Source organism: Sceloporus undulatus, chromosome 6 (assembly GCF_019175285.1).
Source record: "Sceloporus undulatus isolate JIND9_A2432 ecotype Alabama chromosome 6, SceUnd_v1.1, whole genome shotgun sequence".
NCBI lineage: Eukaryota > Metazoa > Chordata > Lepidosauria > Squamata > Phrynosomatidae > Sceloporus > Sceloporus undulatus.
The window spans coordinates 153,384,638-153,408,187 of NC_056527.1; the positions used below are offsets into that span (position 1 = coordinate 153,384,638).

Below are 23,550 nucleotides of genomic sequence, written 5' to 3' on the forward strand. Positions count from 1 at the left end.
CCTGCACAGAATTAAAGGTTAAGTTAATGAATCTGGCCAGGTCTGTAGCTGCAGTTGGGGAGCCCCTTAGATCACACAGCTTTAAAACTCTATAAAGTGTTAATGTACTCATGATTGGCCCCAACCCTTTGCATGGTGGCTCAGAACAATTCTCATCTGTTCAACTCCAGGCTCATAAGAAGGGTTTTGGCTTCTCCTCCTCCTCCTCCTCAGATTTATTCTTAGCAATGGTAATTTGTAGTCTATTATTCTTGTGGGTAGCCTACAGTAGCAATGTGTAAGATTTCACTTAGTGACTAGTCAAAAGCTGCTCATGAATACAGTGACCTAATTCTTGATAGCTTGAAACATGTTGCACCATCTCATACCACCACTGTTTTGGCTTTGACAACCTTAAAATAGTTTGAGTACCACAATTTGACATGAACTTTTGACATGATTGTAAAATCCCAATGAACTAATATCTGCAATGACTGTAAACTAATATCTGAAATGGCTTCCCTTCCTCAGACCAAGTACTCTGGATGATCAGATGAATATTCCTGCTTCCCAAAGATACAGTGGTGCCTCGGGTTACGAAATTAATTCGTTCCGCGGCCGCTTTCGTAACCCGAAAAGCCTTCGTAAGCCGAAATGCCATAGGCGCTAATGGGGAAAAAGCCGCGGCTCTGCCGCGGCTCCATTTAAAATAGTGCCGGAGTTTTTTCGTAACCCGAAAAAACTTTCGTAACCCGAAACAATAATTCCCTATGGGATTTTTTCGTATCCCGAAAAATTCGTAACCTGGGTATTTCGTATCCCGAGGTACCACTGTATTCCCTGCCTGGCCCAAAGGGATCCTCCAGTGGGGAAATATTCCCCATTGGAAAGGGTGCAGAAATGGACAGACAGAATATCAAGGTGCTGGAGCAAACAACCTAAGAGGACCAATTCCAACATTTGTGATGTACACTGCAAATAAAATAAAAATAAATGGCAAATAAGGATAGGAAAGCTGATAGTGCTGAACAAAATGGTGGAAGGTGTGGAGAAAGTAGATAGGTAAAAGTTTTCCTTCATCTCTACTAATACTAGAACCTGAGGATGTTCAGTGAAGCTAAATGATGGGAAATTCAGGACAAATCAAAGGGGAGTCCTTCACATAGCACACAGTTTAACTGTAAAATCTGATGGCTACCCACTTGGACAGATTTTAAAGGAGATTAGGCAAATTCATGGCGGATAAAGCTGTGCATTACCAGTAGTCTCAATGGCTACATTGCTTATAATCCCACAGGCAGTATACCTCTGCTTACCAGTTAGTGGGGAAGGTAATCAGGAAGGTGCATTTCTAGTAGATTGATGGGTTTCCTAGTAGAATCTGGTCATTCGCTATAGAAACAGAATGTGGCAGGAGAAAAACCTTTGGTCTCATTCAGCATGACTCTTGTGTCTTTAGGCGTGCAAGCTGGTGAAATAAACCTGTACAACCCTATCCTGAGGAACTAAAATTGTAATGGAAGTAATACATAAATATTCCTGATTCATTTGGCTTTTGAGAGCGCCAGCCAGTCTGGAGGCTGTTGAGTCATACGTAAATTTGGTATCCTGTTATTCAGATGATTTACTCAATTATTTTTATACCTTTGCTTTTCTAATAGCTGTGATTTGCCCCAAGACTTCTGATCTGTTCAGGATAAAAAGGCGGATAGATGAAATTCTCTGTAACTGTAGTGATAGAGACCATGGAGTGGGTTCATGGAAGGGAACAGTACTTGGGAATGCCATCTGAGGGCTGGAGTCTGGGCCAACACCATTTTGAGATCGAATGTAAGAAGTGTACAGTGTCCTCTTTTCATAAAAATTGACCTGGAAGTTGTTGTCTACAAAAGCAGCTTTTACATCCACAGTGAAATGTAGTGGTGCAAATTTAAACTCATGCCACTGGCAATAGTGACTGGTCTCTTCTAGGTTTTATAATCTTTAAAAAGCACAGTACAGCTATTGCAGAGGTGGTGGTGGTAGCTGACACCTTTGGACATTGATTTGTTCCTCCAGAATGAGGGTACCTCAGGATTTTAATTTTAGAGATTGCAAATGCTGCATCATGTCATCTGTCAAAGACAACCTTTTAAAAGATATTGATATGGCTGGGCTGCACGCAGGCAGAGAACTTGTTGCATAAATGCAGGGGACGAATTCTCACTGCAGATGAGATGGTGATGTTTCTTGGTCAGTTCAGAACTTTGCTTAACAAGAAATTGAAACGGGTGGGTGGAGAGGAATAGTTTTATCTCTCAGGAATTCCTGCTTCTGTTCTTGAGGAAAGGGTTAACAGGCTTTTGTAAAGGGGGGTGGTTCTGGTGGGGAAACTGAAATTGTTTTGGACATCTGAATTCCACTCTAATAAGATGTTCCAGGTGGCTGGGGAGTAATCCTAAAATAGCTGGGGCTCTAATTGCTTCTGTAAAGTCAGGCTTGCAATCTCTGGGGAGGAGCTGCTCCCTGGCATGCTTTGATAGCAAACTAACCTTAGAAGGTGTGTTTGTGGGGTGGAGATGAAGGGGGAATGTTGCCAACAGGTTCTTGGGATGCCCCAAGGGCCTAAAACTGCCACCCTTTCTCTCTCTGGAACAAAACATTTCAGAATCTTTTGTCTGTGATATCTGTCTGTTAGAGTTCACAGGTAAATTGCAACACTCTTTAACACTCCTCTCTTTCCTCCTCCAGATTTGGGGTGTGTGTGTGTGTGTGTGTATGGTATAAAGCATACAATACATATAATACTACTTCAACATCTAAATTTACATACATCCCTACCAACAAACAAATCATATAGTCATACCATTTACATATGTATTCACAGGAATTAGACTACTACAATATTTCTCGAGACAAACTAGAGAATAGAAAAGTATGTCGTTCCATTACCTTTCTTTTATCTTACACTCCTACTTACCTATCTTTCTCTAACCCACTCATTTATACTATTTCCTCGCCTATATCCTTCTATATCATCTCTTACTCTATCTTACTCTGTCTTACTCTTACTCTATCTTTCTCTTACATGCCTTTAATCCACCATCTTCCTCTCATCTTCATGCCAGTCTCTCTTCTATTCTTCCCACTTTTCTACATTCTCATACCTTCTACACTTACTTATCCTCCTACAGATTTGTAAAACCATTGCAACCACTTGCTGTTTTTGATCTGAAACACAACTGGAGGTTTTATATTCCATAATCAAGTATTTATTGCGGCAAGAATAGCAGTCTCGAGCAAAGAAAACCTCTCCAGAGACGAGAGAGAACAAAGGCTGAGGTCCAAAACACACTGCAGAAATACTCCAGTTTCAGACTGCTTTAACCACTCTGGCTCAGTGCTAGAGAATTCTAGGAACTAGCTTTGTGAGACATTTAACCTTCTCTGTTAGAGAGTTCAGGTGCCTCAATAAACAACAGTTCCCGGGATTCCCTAGCACTGAATCAGGGCAGGTAAAACAGTCCCAAACTGGATTATTTCTGCAGTGGGTTTTGGACCAAAGCCAAAGGTTCAGATACCTGCTCAGTCTCTTGGAGCAGAGGAAATGGCCACTAGGTTGAATAAAAAGGGATCCAGCTGGTGTCCGTCTATGGAGGATGGTTGAGTGATCTGCTTGACTTGACTAATGCTAAGGCTGGGGTGGTGTTGGTGTTAATATTTATTATGTTGTTGTTTTTATTATTATCATCATATATGATGATAGTGAGGTTGTCATTAATGCTGTGTCAGCTAGCAGCATATTTTGTTGCAAGGAAAAAAACATATCGTGTCGCTTATATGATTGAATTAAATGAAGTAAATTGACCTAACCTTTTTTTGTATAAATCTTCATTTTTTACCTGCTAATTTACACATTTTTAATAATTCTGCCAGTTGTGAGAAAACGCACATGACGCACATCCCTTTTTATTTAAGAAATAAAGTCTATACCTATCTGTCTGATGCAACCATGTTCTAATTGTAAAGAAGGATATTTTTTAAATGAGTAGCCTTTAATGTAACTCAGGCTATCAAATGGAGGAGACCAGAAGCTTTTGTTTTCTAATGCACCAAGGAATGGCACTATATTTGTACCCCTTGGCTATAATTCTTTCTTTTAAATTTGGAAACTCTTCACAGACCATAAGTGGTTGTGTACCAGCACCACTTCATGGACTGCCACTTTGAGTAGCACTCATGTAAATGGCATTGTTTAAAAACAGCACCTTATTAAAAGGTCTTTCTAGTATTTTTCTGCCACTAGAAGGACAGGAAGGAAAGATGCCATACCAGCCTCTCCAGGTGCCTAAAATTTCACCAGGTGTAGCCTACAAGCTTTCAAGCCTTTACCAATCCATATGGATCTTTTAACAGAAGCTCAGGGTAGTAGTTAGTGGGATTCTGCAGCTTTCTTGCATTTCTGCTAAGGTTGCTTTCTTTCAGCAATGTACAGTAAGTACACCGTGCTCTTCACTCCAAAGACTTTTAGAGCAGATTGCAGTTAAAGCTGATGCCATGAGACATATCGAGAGGGAATTCAAGACTCTAGCACCCGGAGGAGAACTGCCAAGCTACAGTTTGCCAGCTTTGAAATCTGATAAGAGATTTATATCTATTCGTCATGATACAAAACTGTCCGTGTGTTTGGCCTCGACATGGATTTGTCATTGTTGACAGTCTCATTAGAAAAAGGAGTGGGCAGAAAGTAGATTGAGATCTACTTGTAGCTCTGGGTGATTTGCTGGAGATAAGCACAGGATTCATCTGGTTTCCATTTGTTTCATAAGGACAAATAAAAGTGTAAGTGTGTATGTGTATCAAATAAAATCATCTCTCCTATGGGAGGTGGTGTACTGAAAGATTGCTTATTTCTCAATCTCATCATTCTGCTTTTATGAAGTATGAGCTTTCATTGGCTGCTTTTGAGCACATCTTTGTGCATTTCTGTTGGCCTGGGAGGCTCACGTTTAGAACTCTTGACCTATATTAATTCAGTTTGCATAAGAAGCAGAGATTATCTTGGTAGTCAAAGCTTCTTGGAAAGGTAATTTTTTGGATAATAACTCTCAGGATCTGGGAGTAACAATCTAAAAAGTAACTTTTCCAGGCTGTGGATACAACCGGTAAGTAGTTGCATTCACGACTGATTATTCTGCATCTGTTCCACCCACTCAACCACTATTTTGTATCTGGTTCTGGTTGGTAGACCTCAAGATTCTAGTAACAAAAAAGTAGATTGTACAAATCTGAAGTATGCTGTAGAAAGCCATGGTAGTGTAAAAACTGAAGACAGGTATGTTTCTTTTATTCTTAATGGGAAAATGTTCTGTTGGCTTAAAGAAAATTATTCCCCATGAGTGGTAAAAGGAAGATCCAGAATGAAAATTTAAAAAGCTAAAAAAAAAAACCCACCCAAAAACATGCTTTGCATTTTTTAATAATCTTTTTGCTTGTACGTAGCATTTCCAAAGGTGTACTTTGTTGAAAGAGAACCATTGTTTTGGATTTGACTCTCGAGCTGCCTCCAGTTCACAGCCGAGAAGCTAAAGTAGAGAAGAGATGTGCGTTGCCATTGCTTATGACTCATTTCTTATGCCCACAAATGGGGCATGGGAATAATTCCTGCTTAGTCTCTAACTCTCCTCCATACCTGGTGACTGATGTTGTTGTTGTGTGGCTTCAGGTTGTTTCAGTCCTAGGTGACCCAATCACAGTTTTGTTTTGTGTTTTTGTTTTGTTTTGTTTTTTGGCAAGATTTGTTCAGGGGAGGCTTCAGTGACTGAGCAGGGATTTGAACCCTGGTCTCCAGAGTCATGGCCTGATACTCATACCAATACACTATGTTGGCTCTCAGTGACTGATGTAGCTTCCTTTATGTCCCCTGATGGCCATTGTTGTCTGACTTGTGTCCATCTGTCTTAACCAAGCGCTGGTAGTTGTGAATGATCTGGCTACTGCTGCATATTTTTAGAATAAGTTGGCTAATATTGTAGTTGAGGCGGTGGGAGAGTGGTGTCTGTGATTTTTTGCATGAGTGACACCTAGATGAGTTCTCCTGCCAGCAAAGCTCATTTTCCAAGCTCTCCCTGAAAAAGGGCTGGGAAAACCGACTGCCTGTAATAAACAGCTGACATAACAGAAGTGGCAATAATCCTCCATTAAATATCTTTCAGCTGATGGGGCTCACTGGGTAATTGACTTTCCAGCAGGAATTACTGGCTCAAACTAAATCAGTCGGCATTAGGGCAGCCTGCTGCCATTTGGAAAGGGGGAGAGTGTAGCTTTGCCTGACTCTGACAGGGGCTATTCATCTTGGTAATTCAGTGTACGTGTCACTACCAGATGACACTAAGACTGTAGACATTAAAGTGGAGTCTAATTAAAAACTGTTTTTGTTTGGAAATCCCTTCATGAATTCAGTGGTTCTTTATCTGATTTTAGATCCTGTGTGCTCACCACCAGATGGTGGACGGGTGATCCGAACCAGCCGGCGATGTTTGACCTCACTCATTTGGCTTTTTCTCCGTTGCCCAGGCTACTTTTACACTCTGGTGTTTGCAGTTCAGATGGCCACAGAATATATCAGTCCGTTCCCACAATCATTAGAAGCAAATGCTACTCTACCACTTTCTCCTGGTTTGGCTGTCCCTTGAGATGATGATGATCATGATTAAATTTTGCATATACTGTAGTTGCTTCTGTCTGTCAAATGAGTTTCACCAAGGTCCAACTTTAAGCTTGGATCCACAGTACTATGAGCAGGAACAGAACACATATTGCTGGAGTTGAGTGAACCCTTGCATTCTCACTAGGGAAAAGATCTCTCAGTGAAGTGTCTTGGGACTGCACTAGAAGTTTGAGAACAAGTGAATAAATAAAATACAGGCTATATATAGAAAGTGCAACTGTTCATAAAAAGGGTTTGAAAAAAGCTTCTGCAAATCTTGCAGAGGAACATTTGAAAATGGAAAAGCTCCTTCAGATCTGCTTAGCATTGCTTTTCTTAGGCAGAACGCTCACAGTAAAACAGGAAAAGTCCATATGTGACCAGAAAGGGTGTTTGGATATAGCTCTTATTTCTAGATGACATTGACTCACAGAATCTGGTTGCAGCAGTTAAGAAGATCTTCTGTTTTTTAACTGAAATGTTTGCTATGTACTGAATGATTCATTTATGTTCTACCTGCTTGCTCCTTTTAATTACCACCTCTTACGGTCTTTTTTTGCTTTCCCCACTTTAGAATGGGAGCTTGAGCTGGAATGAAGATGTTGATGGCAGCAGAGGAAGAGAGGTATCTCGAGACTTTGCCAAGGTTAGTACAATGACTTAGGTTTAATCGTATGTTTGACTCTAGGAGGGAACAATAGCTGAGTTGCTTTCACTGTACAAATGTTGCTATCAAAGACATTAATCTCTGTAATGGTTCTGCAACTTGAAGGGAATTTCAAAAAGTTATCTCTTTAATTCCTGCAAAGTGCCAGGTGAGCCTAGCAAAAATGAAATGGCTAGTTGGTAGAAAAATGTGTGCATTCCTTCCATTCCAGCTTTTACTTATGTCTTGATTAGGCCAGGAGAAAATGGGCTGACCATCCTTTATTGAGTCACTGATTCAGTTGACCATAACTCATTCCAACATAGAAACAACAGGATCATCAACACTCTCTCTTTCCATCTCCTTTATTTAATGCACCTGAATCACCTTGTTGACTTAAGAAGCCTTGCAGCTCTTCTTTCTTTGAACTGTTTTGTTCTGGAACAAGAAGGCTGTGCCAAATGTAAAACGATAGACCCCAGTTTTTACCATGTAGTGTCATCACTGCTTGGTGAGGGAAGCAACAGAATCAGGGAGATGTGGCCATATTTATCTCATTACTCAAATTAGGCTTTGGGTTGATGTTTTCCTTTTGGTGAGCTCATGTTATGTTCCTAATGAAATCACCCCTGCTTGCGGCTGGCGCTCCTCTTTGGCAGCTGAAAGCAATTTAATAACCCTTTACCACCCTTGTATCCACTTAAAAATATTTCTACTGCAACTTTTCTCTTCATGGAGATAAAAAAACAATTTTGTATCTGTCATAATGGCTCAGTGAAGATGGTCTTGATTTTAGGAACTTAACTTTTGCTTTCAATCTTGGGGTGGTGAGGCATGCATGTGTGTGTTTGCATGTTAGTTCAAGGTAACGTTACCCTCCTGCCATTCCATCAGATGACACCTAAATTGCCCTGTGTTGCCTTGTATTTTTTTCACAAACAGTCCAGTGTGAGTTAAATTTTATTTCTTTTATTTCTCCAGTTGTACGAATTGGATAATGACCCTGAACGGAAGAAATTCCTGGACGACCTCTTCATCTTTATGCAGAAGAGAGGTGAGTAGAATCTATATAAAGTTTTATTTAAGTATCCTGCAAAGGAGCAGTGAAGAATAGGCAATAATTTCTTCATAGGGTTCAGCAGTTGTGAGCAGGGAGGAGAGACAATTAGTAATGCCAATTCTAAATAGAGAGATGTAAGTAAGTACTCCATGAAGCAGCCCTTCTGTTGAGTACTACATCACAATGTTTCTGACAGCTCCACCTCTCGCCCTTATTTGGTTCAGAGCCAAGTATGATTAAGTCATCATGTAAGTATGCTGAACAAAAAGTCCATGTTCCAAAGAGTTTAACATTAAAAGTGTGACAAAGGGAAAGAAAAGTGAAGGGTAAGAAAAAGAGCAGCAAGGATAACAAGAGATTAATATTAGCAAATAGACATTGCACAGCCTGTGCTCAACCTATTTTTTTAAAATCCTTTCCAACTCAAGAAGAAGCAGTTGTAAGCAACATATTTTAATTCTCACAGTACAACCAAAGTTGAAGAGTGTCTTAGCAAATTTTTTAGCAGGGTGGACAAACACTGACCCTCTTGATGTTTTTGGACTGCAGCATCCAGCTTTCTTGACTAAATTGGCAATGTTGGCCAGGGCTGATGGGAGGTACTGTTCAACAAAATCCCTGTCTTTGCCCACTCTTGTTACAGCAAATATGAAAGAAGCATTTTCTTTCCTCCACCAGTGTTGACAGCCCAAGCCAACCTATTGAGACTTTATAATAATTGAAACAGGTTTTTCCACATCTTGCGGGCTTCTGCTTCCAAATAAGACACTATAAATAAATACAGCAAATCACCTCTCTGTTTAGTGCTGCTAAATCTAGAAACATAAATATAACCTTGACTGACTATAGTGTGTCATTTGGTGTGCCACAAAATGCAGGGTAGCTATGAAGCCTTTTCACTCCAGATGAATGCCTGAAGCAGCCTTTCATGATGAAGAAGTTGCTTCCATCTTTAGGTAGCATGATCTGATTCGTAACATGATGAGCTAGTCCAAGCCAGTGAGTTAAGGTCTGATCTTGGCGGCTCGATGTGAAAGACAAACAGCAGATTTCACATAAGCTTCTGAAAATGATCGAGGATAAATAGTCCTGGCCCTGAATACTTTTCTCTGGCAGAAAACTGGGGGAGTGGGTGGTGTTGTTGTGTGTGTAGAGAAGTGCCTTGCTATATTAGGCCTGACACAGATTGAATATACAGGCCTTGTCTGAACACAGCAGGTGGCCACAAAGCAATTGCACCTGCAAGTGATAAAATGCCTCTTCAGTGGCAACAGTGATGGGAGAGCAGAATAAAAACCATAGCACATTTGGAGAAGGGAGGGAAGATCAGAAATGTGATCAGAACAAATGGATCAGCTTGGTCAGATTTTTAGCTTGCCCTTCCAATCGGAGGAGTTGATTTCACACCTGAAAATGTCTTCTTCTGTAGTTTTCAAAGAGGTAGCCAATGTTGTTTGGCACCTTTAAAACTAACATCAATATTGGAGTGAAACTAGGCAGAAGTTACACTATTAACACAGGTAATAAAACCATGAATCCTGCAGAAAGAGCCTTGGAGCTGGTTTGGGATGAGCTGAAGAAAAGGGGTGGCTATGGAGATGACAGCCCTGACTACAAACAAGGTTGATGTTGGGATAGAGTGCCTTTTAACCTAATCCTATGACAGATATCAAATCTAGATCCTGAACAATAAAACAGAACTCCGGTCACACTTTCTGAAAAATGCAGTAAGTGGTGATGGTTATGGATTTCTATTCCGTCTAGTGCTCAAGGCAGCTAAAGTAAATACTAAAATGTAACCAAGCAGAGACAAACTAAAAACAATAAAATAAAACATAAGAACCAGCATAAGAAAAAGCCCATGCAACAGAGAGCCAACTTAGATTTCAAAAGGAAACCATTAGCTTACTTTGAAGAGTATGTTTTTCAGTAGATATGACATACTGGGAAGACGGGGCCTGAAGGAATCTCCCAAAACTAAGAATTTATGTGTTTTATAAAACTAGTCTTAGACTGAAGTACTGGCTTTTCCCACCTTCTCAAGTGGGATTATGTCTGACTATTAAGCTGGCTTTTGAGAGACCTTCTTATTGGATGCAGGTTGGTTTCGGTGAAGAAATGATGCCTCAGAAAATGAATTGTTGAAAGCCAGCATGGTATAGTGGCTTGTGTGTTGGACTATAACTCTGGAGACCAGGGTTTGAATCCCTCCTTTGCTATCGAAACCCACCTGCTGACTTTGGGGAAGTCACACTCTCTAAGCCTCAGTGGAAGGCAAGGCAAACCCTCTCTGAGCAAATGGTGCCAAAAAACCTCTCCTAATAGGTTCACCTTAGGGTTACCATAAGTCTGGAAATAAGACTTGAAGGCACACAATAATGAGAGAGATAATGCAGTGGTGCTAAACTGCAAAGAATTCTAGATTTAAAAAATGTTTTATTCCTTTTTGTACCCTCCCTTGTGAAGATCTCATAAAAAGCTTCTAATTGTGCCATTCTTTTACTGCTCAAGGTTTCTGTGTGACCTTAGTTTTCCCAGATGGCTTGTCCATTCTGAGTTTGATGTGTATATACATAGAAGAGGCTTTGTAAGCTCAAGTGAGTGGTTTTAATGTTTTCCTGCTGTTGTATGCCTTATCTGCATGTTTTCAGATGTGAAAAAGCTTGCAGCAAAAAACCTCTGATATTGATGAAAGCATTTGGCAGGGGGTTCTTTTATCTCCAGGCTGCAGTGGTGCTTATCAGGCCTATCTAGGGAATACCCTTAAGATGTGCCTCCTCTTACTTTGCTGCCTGCTTTTTGCTACCTGAAGGATATCCTGGAGTTTGTATATAGGCAAGGACAATATCCTTGTCTTTTCATCTGTTGGCAAAACATGTGTGAACTAAGAGGAGTGTCCCCCGCCCAATTGCACCATGCAGATTTCCCATAATAGTGTTGTGAACCCAGTAAGAGCTTTACCAGATGCTGGTGGGAGAGTCATTTCTGTTGCTGGTCCCAGATGAGATTAATGGTGAGCAAATAATTTAAAAAGTACTTGGTGTCTTGAATTAAGACCAGCCCATTTCTGTGACCATGGAAAAACCGTACCTACAGACTACCAGATAACTGAGAGTTACACATTTGTTTCCTGCTTGAGACCATTGATCCATGCTACGAATGTGGGACGTATGTGTTCCTCTGTTTAAAAGATAGGGAAAGAGTACTGATGAAACACAGGAGGTTTCTTTTCACTCTTTTAGTTCTCAGTATTGATTGCCTTTTCCCTCTCTATACGTGGAGCATGCTATTCTATTATGCTTTCACTTGCAGAACCTTCTGTGACATGGCTATAAGGAATTTGGAGAGGAAGGCATTGACTGCTTCAAAGCACTGGCTGTTTTGTTTAGTGTGTTAATTGCTGAGAGGACTTCAGCTCTCAGATAACTGTAAATTAAGCTGGAAAATCATTTCTTTTGTCTCAGGGAATTCAATTTGGGAAGAATGGAGCAGCATAAACAGTGTAGTGGAATGAAATTGTCTGTGTTCAGTTTCTTACCATACAGAAATGCTGATTTTTTTTCATGTGTGTAAACTACGCTTTTAGGATGGAGTTGTTATGTGGATGGCACTATTCTGTCCATTTTTCACTTGAAGAATCACAGTTTCAGTAGAAATGGTGTTTGGATCTCACATCAGCCAGGGATCCACATAACACTTGTCACAGAGGAGTATAATTTTTGAAATTCTGGTAAGATACCTTACCTTTCTCCCATGTCTGGAGACAGACAGAGAGATCTCCCAATGTTGAGCTGGGGCTCAGATAATATAACTTGTTAGTTGTTGAACCTCTACTATGTTTGGCATTACAAGGAGAAGCCTGTGAAGCTGAGAGGAGTCCATGGCTGATTTTTGGAATGCCTCCACATGCAGTTTGATATCACAGGTGGTAATAATAATAATAATAATAATAATAATAATAATAATAATAATAATAATAATATATTTATATCCCACCCTTCAGCCAAAGCTATCAAGAGCAGCTTACAATTTGTTAATTAGGTAAGACCTTGCCCTCCTCAGAGGAGGTACTGTGTTGATAAATACATCTTCCCTGCCCAGCCTGACTAGCAAAATCAGCCAAATTGGTGATCCCTCACTTATTAGGAAAATCTGCATTTATCTGGGTCCCATGTTTCTCAGGGGGAGGCAATGGCAAAAGTCCTCTGAACAGATCTTGCCAGGAAAACCCCATGATAGGTTTTTCCTTAGGGTCAGCATAAATCAGAATGACTTGAAGGCACACAACACACACATACATGGTTCCCCTTATATGTAGAATACTCTTCTGCCTATGTGAACTTTGAATAATTCAATTTTTTCTTTCCTATAAGAAAAGAGACACCAAAACGCATTTCCTGTTATCTGAGAAGGCCCTGGGCACTTTTCATTTCCATCTTAATGGCAGACATTTTTGCTGCCACAATTCATAGTCATTGTGCTTTATCAACTTTAGCATTAGGCATTTTGATAGTATCATGAGGACGACCCTGAGTGGCAAAGAAAGTAGTCTGTTGGCTTCTATGTGCATCAGAGGTCTTACTTCAAACTTGAAGCAAATAGGCTCAGGCTGGCGATACTAAAGGCTTAAGAACATCAATAGATCTGCTTTAGGTTTTTTCTTCTTATTTTTTTCTTCCTGAAAACTGCATTTCTCCTTCAGATTTCACTGGGGAAAGGGAGTTAGTTCAAGGGTCAGAGGGGTGAGAACCCCACCAGTAGCAGAGCTGTTGAACATCTGGTAAAGATGTTGGGAGTGCAAAGTATATTAAACCCAGCTGTGCCGGTAGCTGTTGAGCGATTGAACACTAGTGAGGCTTAATGTGATAGGGAGCCACCTCCATGAGAAACCTGCCCAGGGATTAATGGGATATGATGGGCTCCATTGAGCTGGAGCTGATATGGAGAAGGGGTTGGATGGCTGCCATTGGGAAAGCAGGAGGCATATACCCAACTGCTGCCTTCAACTTGGCAAATGAGTTTAATAAGCGGATGTGATCTGTCAGTCTTAACCAATGTTCAGTGGTGCAGTGGAGGGAGGGAGGGAGAACAAAACCTGATGGCATTTCCATGGGTACAGATAAGAACAGGGCCTCATGTCAAATAGAACATGATTAATTACTTTCCTCCCCAGCTCCCTGTTTGATAACCATGTGTGATGGTCTGCAGGCCTGGTGATCAGGTAATGGTGGTCACATCAGGAGGTGTGAATACCTGCGGTGGAAATAGACAAGAGGGTGTGGAATGAGATGAATGATGTAGAATATATGGGATGGGGAGGCAGAAAAGGATGCATTCTCTATGGGTTTTCTTTTCATGCTAACTTTAAATCAAGACCTTATAGCAAGCGTGAGGGAAGTACAGCACAGGGCTGCTTGCATGCCCTGTACCATCCTTTTACAGTCCATGAACCCGCCCAGTTCCCACTGAACCTGTCAGTTTAAAAAATGGTGCAATTTTGGGATGACAAGTAGTAGTAGTAGTAATAATAATAATAATAATAATAATAATAGGATTTATTTATATGCCGCCCAGTCACTGGGAATCTGGGCGGCTTACTACAGAGGGGATAATAGACGGATAAAGTACCCCCAAATAGCTCTCAGAGGGCCTCCCCATGCATGACAGCAGGTAAATCCCTTGTTAGAAATCTTCGCCTTGTTCAAATATTCTCCTTTTCCTCCATTTATCTTCAAAATGATGACAGGAAATGATGCATCATCACTTCCACTTACCATCTTTAGGGGCCCCCTTCCAACTGTAAGATTAAAATGCTTCTTAAGCTTAATTCTTCTAAGATTTGCTCAAAAACTTTCAACTATAATATTCTGGTATTGTTTGGCCCCATTCTTTTGCCTTTGGCTTCAGATAGTATTGAAATGCAGCCTCAAGAATTTTTCCAACATATAATTTAGAATTCAATACACTGGGAGCGGTTTTCTATCTCTGATCTAGGGAATATAAAGCTTGCATTATCCACCAGCTTATGCAATTTCTAGTGACTGAGAAGAAGAGACAGCCACTTGGTGATTGGATCAGATTTGAACCTGCATTTTACTGGTCTGAGTTGTAACACTCTTAACCACTAGACCACAGTGGCCCTCAAAGAAGTCTAATCCAATTTTTAAAGTATCTCTTCCATAATTGTCTTAACTAGGTAGGTTCAGAGTTTGGGAAAGTAACTTGTTTGACCTGCAGCTGCCAGAATCCCACAACCAGCATGGGGAGTCATGGTCCAAACGTGCTACTTTTCCAAGCTGCGTCTTAATGGAAAATGAAGGGTAGAATGGGAAAGCATGCTCCATCACCATAGCTGTGTTAGTCTGTTGCAGCAGAGGAAGGAAAAAGGATGGGGGAGAGAAAAGGGGAATCCAACATCACATTGATGAACCAATTGATATTTTAGCATGGACTTTTCTGGACATCAATCCACTTTAATTGCAAGTTGAAAGATATCTATGAAAACTCTTGCTAAAATACAAATCAGTCTCAACTGTACTGCTTGCTAGATTCCTCTTTTCTTCTCCCCTTTTCCTTTCTGTGCTTCTTTTTAGAAGTTTTCCCCCAAATCCCACCATTTTGAGAAGGGGGTCATGAGCTTACACATATTTGTGGCTACCACCCAGGACACAACTTCAAATTGTCAGCATGCAGCAGCCGCAGAAAATAATTCATCACCTTGGTGTACAGGCATCTTGTCATCTCAGCTTCTGGGCTCGAGTTAAAAATGCCCCCTTTTTTAGTCTTCTGTGCCTGAAAGCAGACACCTCGGCTGCTGTTTATTATCTGTGTCCAAGGCCCCGTCTGATTCTGATTACTCTGTATCAGAGGTGAGGTGGCTTGGGATTGTGTGGCTGCAGGGGTGAATAGAGCTGTGAACATTTGCACATATATGTGCATGCCTATGTGCACGGGAATGCTCTACTAGCAAAAAAAAAGTGAATGTATACTGAATCCAGAGGCAGAGGAAATGGCCTCGCCCACCCCTTTGCTGGCATGGGGTTTGGCCCCTCCGTCTGGATAGCTGTGCTCCTGTGCTGGAAGAGTGGGGCTTGCTGGAAAGTACAGTAAAAAACACGTTTGCCATCAAAAGGCAACAAGTCTTATGCCGTGCCCCCGGTCAGTGACCTTTCCCTCTGGAATTCTCCCCTCTGACCCCCAGATCATTAATCCCCACACTGCCAGATGACAGTAATCCATCATGGGCCCTGACAAGCCTTGCAGCCGGCTGTGAAAAGATCTGCTCAGCCTCGGCCTCTCTCTCTGTCCCATGATGCTCGTTTTTCAGCCTTCCTGTTCAGCACTGGGGGCTTCCAATAAAGACTTATCACCTTTCCCTTCCTACCAGAAAGTGGCAATGCGGGGGAGGCAAGGGACCCAACATGGGACCTTTCCACACTTACTGTGTGTATTTATTTCTGTCAGTCTGCACCTGTGGAAGGCTCTTGAATACCTAAAACTCAGCCACTACCTTTTTTGCCCCCGCTATTGAAGCTGTTTCAAAATTACAGCATCTTTAAGGCAGACAGCTTTAATATAATGCACAGTTTGTGGATTACAGTGTGTTGCATTGCAGCAAATACATACCAGTTCTGTCCTGCCGGTTGAACGAAACCTTCAAACTGGCTAGCGCTGTCAGTTTAAAATTAAAGTTTTGGTTTGGTATTAAAACAATAGCATACTTTTAAGATGGCAAATAAACAATATATTTATTTTTTATGGTTTATGGGTGGTTTTTATGGAGCAGGTGGGTTTTAGTTATATTTTAAATTTTTTATAGTTTGATGCAATGTTGTGTTGTTTAGAGATGATTTTGATGGTTTTGAATTTTATTGAAATGTTTAAATATTTTTCCCTCCTGTAGGCAGCCTTGGGTTCCTCTGGGAGAAAGGCAGCATAGCATACAAATGAGATAATGAGATAGATAGATAGATAGATAGATAGATAGATAGATAGATAGATAGACAGACAGACAGACAGACGTAATAGCAGTAATAGAAATAGTAAGAATACAGTCAAGTACCCAATGAAAACTAGGGCAAATGTAACAGTAAGTTTTAACTTTGTATGTTTTTTTAAAAATTCTTTTCATGTAAGTTTTAACTATGTATTTTTCCCTTTTATCTTGTATTCTTTTGAAATGGTCTGGAGACTTACTGAATAAAAATGTATTGTATTATTGATAACAGTAGTAGTTTTCATTGTTATAAATGTACAGTCTGCTGTCCATATTCATCCACTGCTTGAAAATATTTTTTTAAAAAAGCAAACCTTGATTTTGCCATTTTAAAATAAGGGACACCATTTTACCGTGTCATTTTTATTTTATAATGGGACTTGAGCATCCATGGATTTTTGGTACCCACAGGGGATCCTGGAACCAAACCCCAGCAGCTGCCAAGGGCCCACTTTAATAGTTTTTATTGTTGCCAAGAAAGCCAGGGAAGCAAGCCATAATTGAATTTCTCAGGGAAGAGTTTTCCTTACCCAGGGTGCAACCACTAAAAAGGCATTGCCTCTAGGCACTCACTTTTGAAAGCAGAGGAAGCACCAGCTCCTGGAGCAGAGCCTTTGATTCTTTAAAGAAAGTGCAATGTTATGTATGTTTTGTACTTTAATGGTTTTAAAAGATGTTCACCAAGCAATGCTGTGTTTCATATTGGTAAAGCTAACTAATAAAATATGTGTACTAACTTTGCTGGTCATCAAGAGTAGCAGAGCTCAGGGAAAAGCAGTGAATCCCAAACTCATCCTCATCTCTACTTTCCTCAGTTAGACTTTTTATTAAGTGGTTGTTGTTGACTGTGAACAGGTTTTAATGTGATTTTTCTTAAAGCCCAGAGGTATAATCAACATATAAAAGTGAACACAACCAATTACAGTATAAAGAAGTAGGTAAAATCTTCCAGTAATTTTTTTTGGAAAAAAATAGATAAAACAGCATCATGTTTTAAGTCATTAGCCAGCGTGAATGTAGATTGTGTTTGCCTTTAATGCTTTCTTTATTTGAGCATTTATAATCTGTTTTTCAGAGCAGAGAATTGTGTCTTTAAAAAGTATAACCTCCATCCACAGGATAATATAACAATATAAACAATATAATAAATTTAAAAGCCTGCCTGCAATGTCAAATGGTTGCTTTTGTTGTCTTCGTTGTTCAGAATTATTTTCATTGCATCATTCAACCAAAAGAAATGAAGCCCATCTCAGTGAGCCAAATTCATGTAGTGACCTTCTCGAACCATAAACATGAGGCGACATCAAATAATGTTCCCTGAGTGGTCAAAAGATCATCTAACCTATCCAGGAGGCAGCATGCACAGTCCCCAGGTGGCTATGAAACAGATTGGGTAGCCTCCCCCTTAGGGCTGTTGTGAGACAAAGCCATTGCACATACACTTTCATATGAATGTACTGGGACTTTTTCTTAGTGAATGTGCCAAGCCTTGGTGCCATAAAACCAAAGTTGCTTTTGGAAGAAGGGCAGTATTTAGCCACAGCAGATCAATAGGACTCTATTTTATTTTTGAAATGAACCAGATTTGTGATTCTCAGTGTGCTGCTTCCTTTGCTAAGGGCATGCAGAACCCCACAAGATGGAGATCCTGAACATATATGGCCGCCCTCTTGATTGGGTTTTCAGACTTCAAAGGCTCCGACGGGGGTTATTAGGAAACTGGATCCGGCTGTGAAGTTTTGAAAGAATAAACACAGAGCAAGTTAAATACCCCCTTGATTGGACTTACTCCTCATCCTGAAATGCCGCTACTCAAGCTAGAAAACATTGTGGTGGTACTCACTGGGCAGAGGTGTTCAGAGCAAACAAAGAGACGACTGATGTTTGACCTGGTTTAGTCTGTTAATCTTAAGAATAAAGGTGCAGGGAATCAGTGGATTTTCAAGTGATGTTTGGAGAATCTTAGGGCCGTTGGGATAGACTTCTTTTTTGTGCACTGGAGGTTTTGACTTACCACACTTTTTAGCTTTTAGTTCACCACATAATTTTAATTTTTTCTCCTGTTACAGACTGAACATAGAATTACAGTTGTCCTGTGACCATTTTGCTCTTGATTTGACTTTTATCAAGCCTCTGAGAGGGACAGTATCTTAGATTTCTCATATGTGTAATGTGAACTGACTTGTTGCCTCCTCAGAAAGCCTGTGATCTTCTTTATGGTACTTAGCATTTGTATGGAAAATTCAGGGTTCCTTCAATTTTGGACCGACTCTGAAGGGAGATGCTTTCAAAGGCACCCTTCCTTGAATCATTCTGTCTTCTCCTTCTTCCTCTTCGCCAGGAGCAGGAATTGTGCATCAGTCTCAGGTGACATGCCAATGTCTTTGGTGTTACCATCAGGCTCCTGTCCCCATTAGCAAATATTTTTTGCCAAAAAAATTGGAATCATCACTCTGAAAGTAGAAGAGATACTAGTACAGATGGTCTGGATGGTTAGACATTCTCTATGGCACCCTGAATGCAAGGCACACATTCAAATAAATTCACCAGCTCCATGTCAGTAACCATTGCAGCCTTGCAGTGTCCTGGTGTTGCAGTGAGAAGAGGTGAAGCTTTGAAAGTGGCCTCCAAAAAGTTCATGTTCTGCATGAGATTTGAACCAGGACACTTCCTGTATTGCAGATTTAACCACTGTTTGTCCACTGTTAATTTCACAATGTATACCCAACACTCTAGCCGACAATTTGTATTCTCAGGGGAATTTACAAAGGACTCCTTTGTCTCCACACATATACACATACAAACATTACCCCCTTCAATGCAGGAATATATAGCTAAAGCACTCCTTAGAGACAGCCATCCAACTTCTGCTTCCAAAGTAGGAGAGTCAGCCACCCTTCGAAGCAGCCTATCAGTCAGCAGTCAGACAACTCTCACTGTAAGAAGTTATTTCTAGTGTTTAGGTAGAATCTCATTTCTCATAATTTGAATTCATTGGTTCATTTTTTAGTTGCAGAAAGCAAGTGTGTCCCATTTTCTACAAGACATCCCTTCAGATCTTTAAAGATAGCTATCATGTCACCTGTCAGTCTTCTCTTCTCCAAGTTAAACACACCCAGCTCTCTTGGTCACTCCTGATACGATTTTGTTCCTGGTCCTTTGATCATTGTGGTTGCCCTTCTCTGGACACATTCCAGCTTGTTTTTCTTGAATTGTAGTGCCCAGAACTGACACGGGGTTTTAAGTGATGTCTGACCAAATCAGAACAGAGTGGGACTACTACTTCCATAGTGGCTTAAATACCCTAAAGGCACCAGATCATGTCTGATCTTGGAAACCAAGCAGAGTCAGCCCTAGTTACTACTTGGATGGGAGACCGCCAATAAATGACAGGTGCTGTAGGCTGTATCTCAGAGGCAGGAACTTGCAAATCTGCCTCTGAGGATTTCTTACCTAAAAAAACCCCCAGAAATTCCTGAAGTTGCCATACATTGACAGATGACTTGAAGGCTCATACACACACTCCCTGGGCCCTGTTGACTCATGCTTAGCTTGTGGTCTACTAAGACCCCAGCTCCTTTTCACATGCACTGCTTTCAAGCCAGGTGTCACCCACCCTATATTTTTGCCTGTCATTACTCTTGCCTAGATGTAGTACCTTACATGTTGATGTTCATTTTGTTAGTTTTGGCCCAATTCCACAGTATATCAAAATCATTTTGAATTCTCTTTCTGTCCTTGGGAGTATCACCAATCCACCTCCTTTTGTATCATCTGCAAATTTGTCTGTGTTGTTTAAATGGGGCAAATTCTGATTGCATCTGGGTTTTTGTGATTCTGCAGTCAGTTGATAGTGATTGAATGGTAGCTGCTTGAAACCTCTGCAAAAGTTAGTACAGACTAACTCAGGACTTAATTTCTGGCATCCTGATGCAGATACTGCTTTTTCAAGCATTTGTCAGTGTATTCTGCATGTGGCAACAGATGTATATTGCTGACAGGCCATGGTGCTCTCCCTGGCTGGCTTTCTATCCCCTCCCATCTCTCTCTCACACACAAACAACTTCTGAAGCCGTTTTCCTGTAGTTACTTGCTGCTATTCACACAGTATATAAATTGGCCTTCTGTGCAGTCTTCCTTTCTTTCTCTCTTTCTTTTTCTCTCTCACCCCTCCCCTCTTTCTTTCTTTCTCTCTCTCTCCCTTTTTGCCAAGAAACTTTATTAGTTGCCTCCCCTTTCACTCTCTGCCTGCCCCATCTGGTCACTGGATCAAGCTTGCTTAGTAATAAGTTAATACCATTCACTAAATTGGATTGGGGAAGAGTGGGCGGGTAATTAGCCATATAGGCAGCCTCAGAGCGCATAAAAGTGCATTTGCCGGATGCAAAAGCTATAGCATTCTGGGCTTTAATCTTGGTTAATTTTTTTTTCACGCACCCAACACACTCTTGCTTTCTCAGTTCATGGGGAATAATGTTCATCAGGGCTGCAGGAGACTTTCACATATGAACATGCACACAGGTTTGCTTTTGTGAAAGCAACAGTAGGCCAGGGCAGTTATGCTCTTCATCAGCAGATATGGAAAGCTTCCCAAGTGATTTATACAGGATATGGCACTCAGCTGTTGGCTCCACCGTAGTGTTTGAACCATGTTGTGTCCTGCACAGCATCTCTGGAACAGATGTTGTCATAAAACTTGAAACTGGAACAGGTTATAGGATGGGGAGGCAAAGGAGGTGCTTGTAGAACAATTGACTATAGAGCCTATACTCCTCTTTGTTCTCACAGCAGGTTCTCCTGTTGCACTTTGGGACATAGGTCTTCACACACATCTGTTGGAACAAAAAGAACCATTCGCCTGAACAAAAGCCCTGTTTTAACTACTCTCATGTTAGCACACCTCTGTTGTGAATGTGCTTCCTGCAAGTCCCACCCTTTCTGAAGCCACCAACCCTCTCCGGTATTGAAGACTTTACAGGGTTATTGCAAGGATTATGTCAACATAATTCACATGAAACATTACTCAATCGAGTGTTTGACAGCACCAAATTAATGCTAATTCTTAGTTATGCAGAAATGTAATATCAAATGTAGTTAATTCCAAATTAATGCTAATTCCTAGTTATGCAGAAATGTAATAGTAGGAATACTTTTTCTCAAGAGTACAAAGATGCCCATAATCTAAAGTAGAGTGGAGCAGAGTTTGTACTTCATACTGCAGCATCCTGTTGCAGGTCACTTGTGTCATTGTGTACCAAAAGAGTGGGTCATATGTGGTCCCTGAGGCTGTTTTTGTGGCCTTCAAAACTGCCAGGCTCCCTAGATAGACCTTCCTTTTTCTGACAAGGGGGGGGGGGGGGAAAGAATTTTCTCTCCAGGAAGACCCAGAAGTGGCAATTCACCTTTTAAACAAGTTTCAGTGCTCTTGCAGTGTTTATAGAAAATACCAGTTTTTAAAGCCAGAAGTTGACTTGTAGCCACTTCTGATTTTTGGAAGGAGCTCTTTGGGCTGTCTGTACAATTCCTGGAAGGTCTTACAGGCAAATAAATAAATGTCCACCATCTCTGCCACAATTGCCCATGCCTGGTTTACTGATTGCAGCCCTGGCAAAGGCCTGCAGCCCTCCATTCTTCTGGCAAGAATAGAAGCAGAGAGGATCTGGTCTCTGGTAAAGGATGAAACACCAGGTTGGATCAACCATTATTCTGAATGTGTAAGCCTGGCGTACTGCTGCTACAAACTACAAAGCAGTATATTTAAAGCCAATGAAGGGGATATTTCTTTAGCAGAATATCATGTCTGAGAAGTTCCTTGACATTTAATAAGCTAGGAGCAAAAACACAAGAGAATTCCACCTTTGGCGAATGGTAGAAATGGGCAATGAGAAATTTCCTCTGCTGGCATTCCCAGTTCAAAGTATGTCTTGTTTGAGCATTGAAATGAAACCATCCTTTATATTGATGTTTGTTGCTGACATGCTTCTCTCTCTCTCTCTCTCTCTCTCTGTGTGTGTGTGTGTGTGTGTGTGTGTGTGTGTGTGTGTGTGTGGAAGTAAAATCTGATCAATAGGAACTTCTCATATCCTGAGCACAGCAACAAAAGAATGCTATGGTTATGAATGTTTTCTGCTAAGGAGCCTGACAATGATTTACAGGAAATCTTTCCTATGGGCAGCATCAGTCATGTTTGCTTGGGGTTCCCCCCCCCCCCTTTCCTGTCAAAGCCGGCCCCTCATATGAGCTACCCATTGTGGCATTTCCTATTCTGCTCGCATATGTGATTTTAAGGATTTTAGTGGCTAGATATGTGTAAACACAAAATTCTGGAGTAATCACATTGAAGTGATGCCATCTGAAGAGAAGGTTCCCTTGGCCACATATCCCGAAAAACTCACAAAAAACTATGGATGCCGGCCATGAAAGCCTTTGATTTCACACTTGACTCCTGTTTTCACTACCTTATGGACTGTCTATCTATTTAGCTATCTGTCTAGAATTTTTAAAGCTCTGTTTGCTGGAACAGAACAAGGGTTGCTTGATATAATCCATGCGTTGTGAAACTTCAGGCTAGTAAGTAGAGAGATCTTGTAGCACCTTTGAGACTAACTGAAATAAAGATGTTGGCAGCATGAGCTTTTGTAGAGGAAGTAGACTGACGTCTACGAAAGCTCATGCTGCCAACTTCTTTTTTTCAGTTAGCTCAGAGGTGCTACAAGATCTCTCTACATACTGGTTCTACAGACTAACATGGCTGCATCTTTGAATTCTACTACTTTAAGTTAGTTAGTGTGAGACAAATATTGTTCAGCAACGCTTAAGCCAAAGGTGGACAGACATTTTGCCTCTGAGGGCTGCATGTGAAGGTGGGCAATGCATCATGTGCTGCTGTGTGCTGGCATATAGTTTTTCTCTAATTGTTATTTATATGTTATGTGAATTATTTTTATATTACTTGAATTCCTTTCTGTTTTTTAAAAAGCACTAAATTTTCTTTGAATTTAGCCACCTGGTGTGCAGCATATGGACTGAGCTTCCTTCCTTGGCAACTACATTACTCTGCATGCTGTCTTCACTTTTCTAAAGAATACTTGGCTTGGGTTTTCCCCCCTCTTTCACACATTGAGGGATGTAATCAGTCCAGTTTGACAGAAGGAAGTTGCACTTGAACAGAAAGGGAAAAC

The 23,550-nt window shown here is 40.8% G+C and overlaps 1 protein-coding gene across 1 annotated transcript in view; it reads left to right on the plus strand.

The window, feature by feature from the left end:
- ARID3B (AT-rich interaction domain 3B) overlaps positions 1–23,550 on the plus strand; it is a 51,142-nt gene that overhangs the window by 17,255 nt on the left and 10,337 nt on the right. The window contains exons 3-4 of the mRNA XM_042477412.1: positions 7,242–7,313; positions 8,295–8,367. Of these exons, the coding sequence (XP_042333346.1) occupies positions 7,242–7,313; positions 8,295–8,367 (145 nt within the window). The remainder of the gene's footprint in view (positions 1–7,241; positions 7,314–8,294; positions 8,368–23,550) is intronic.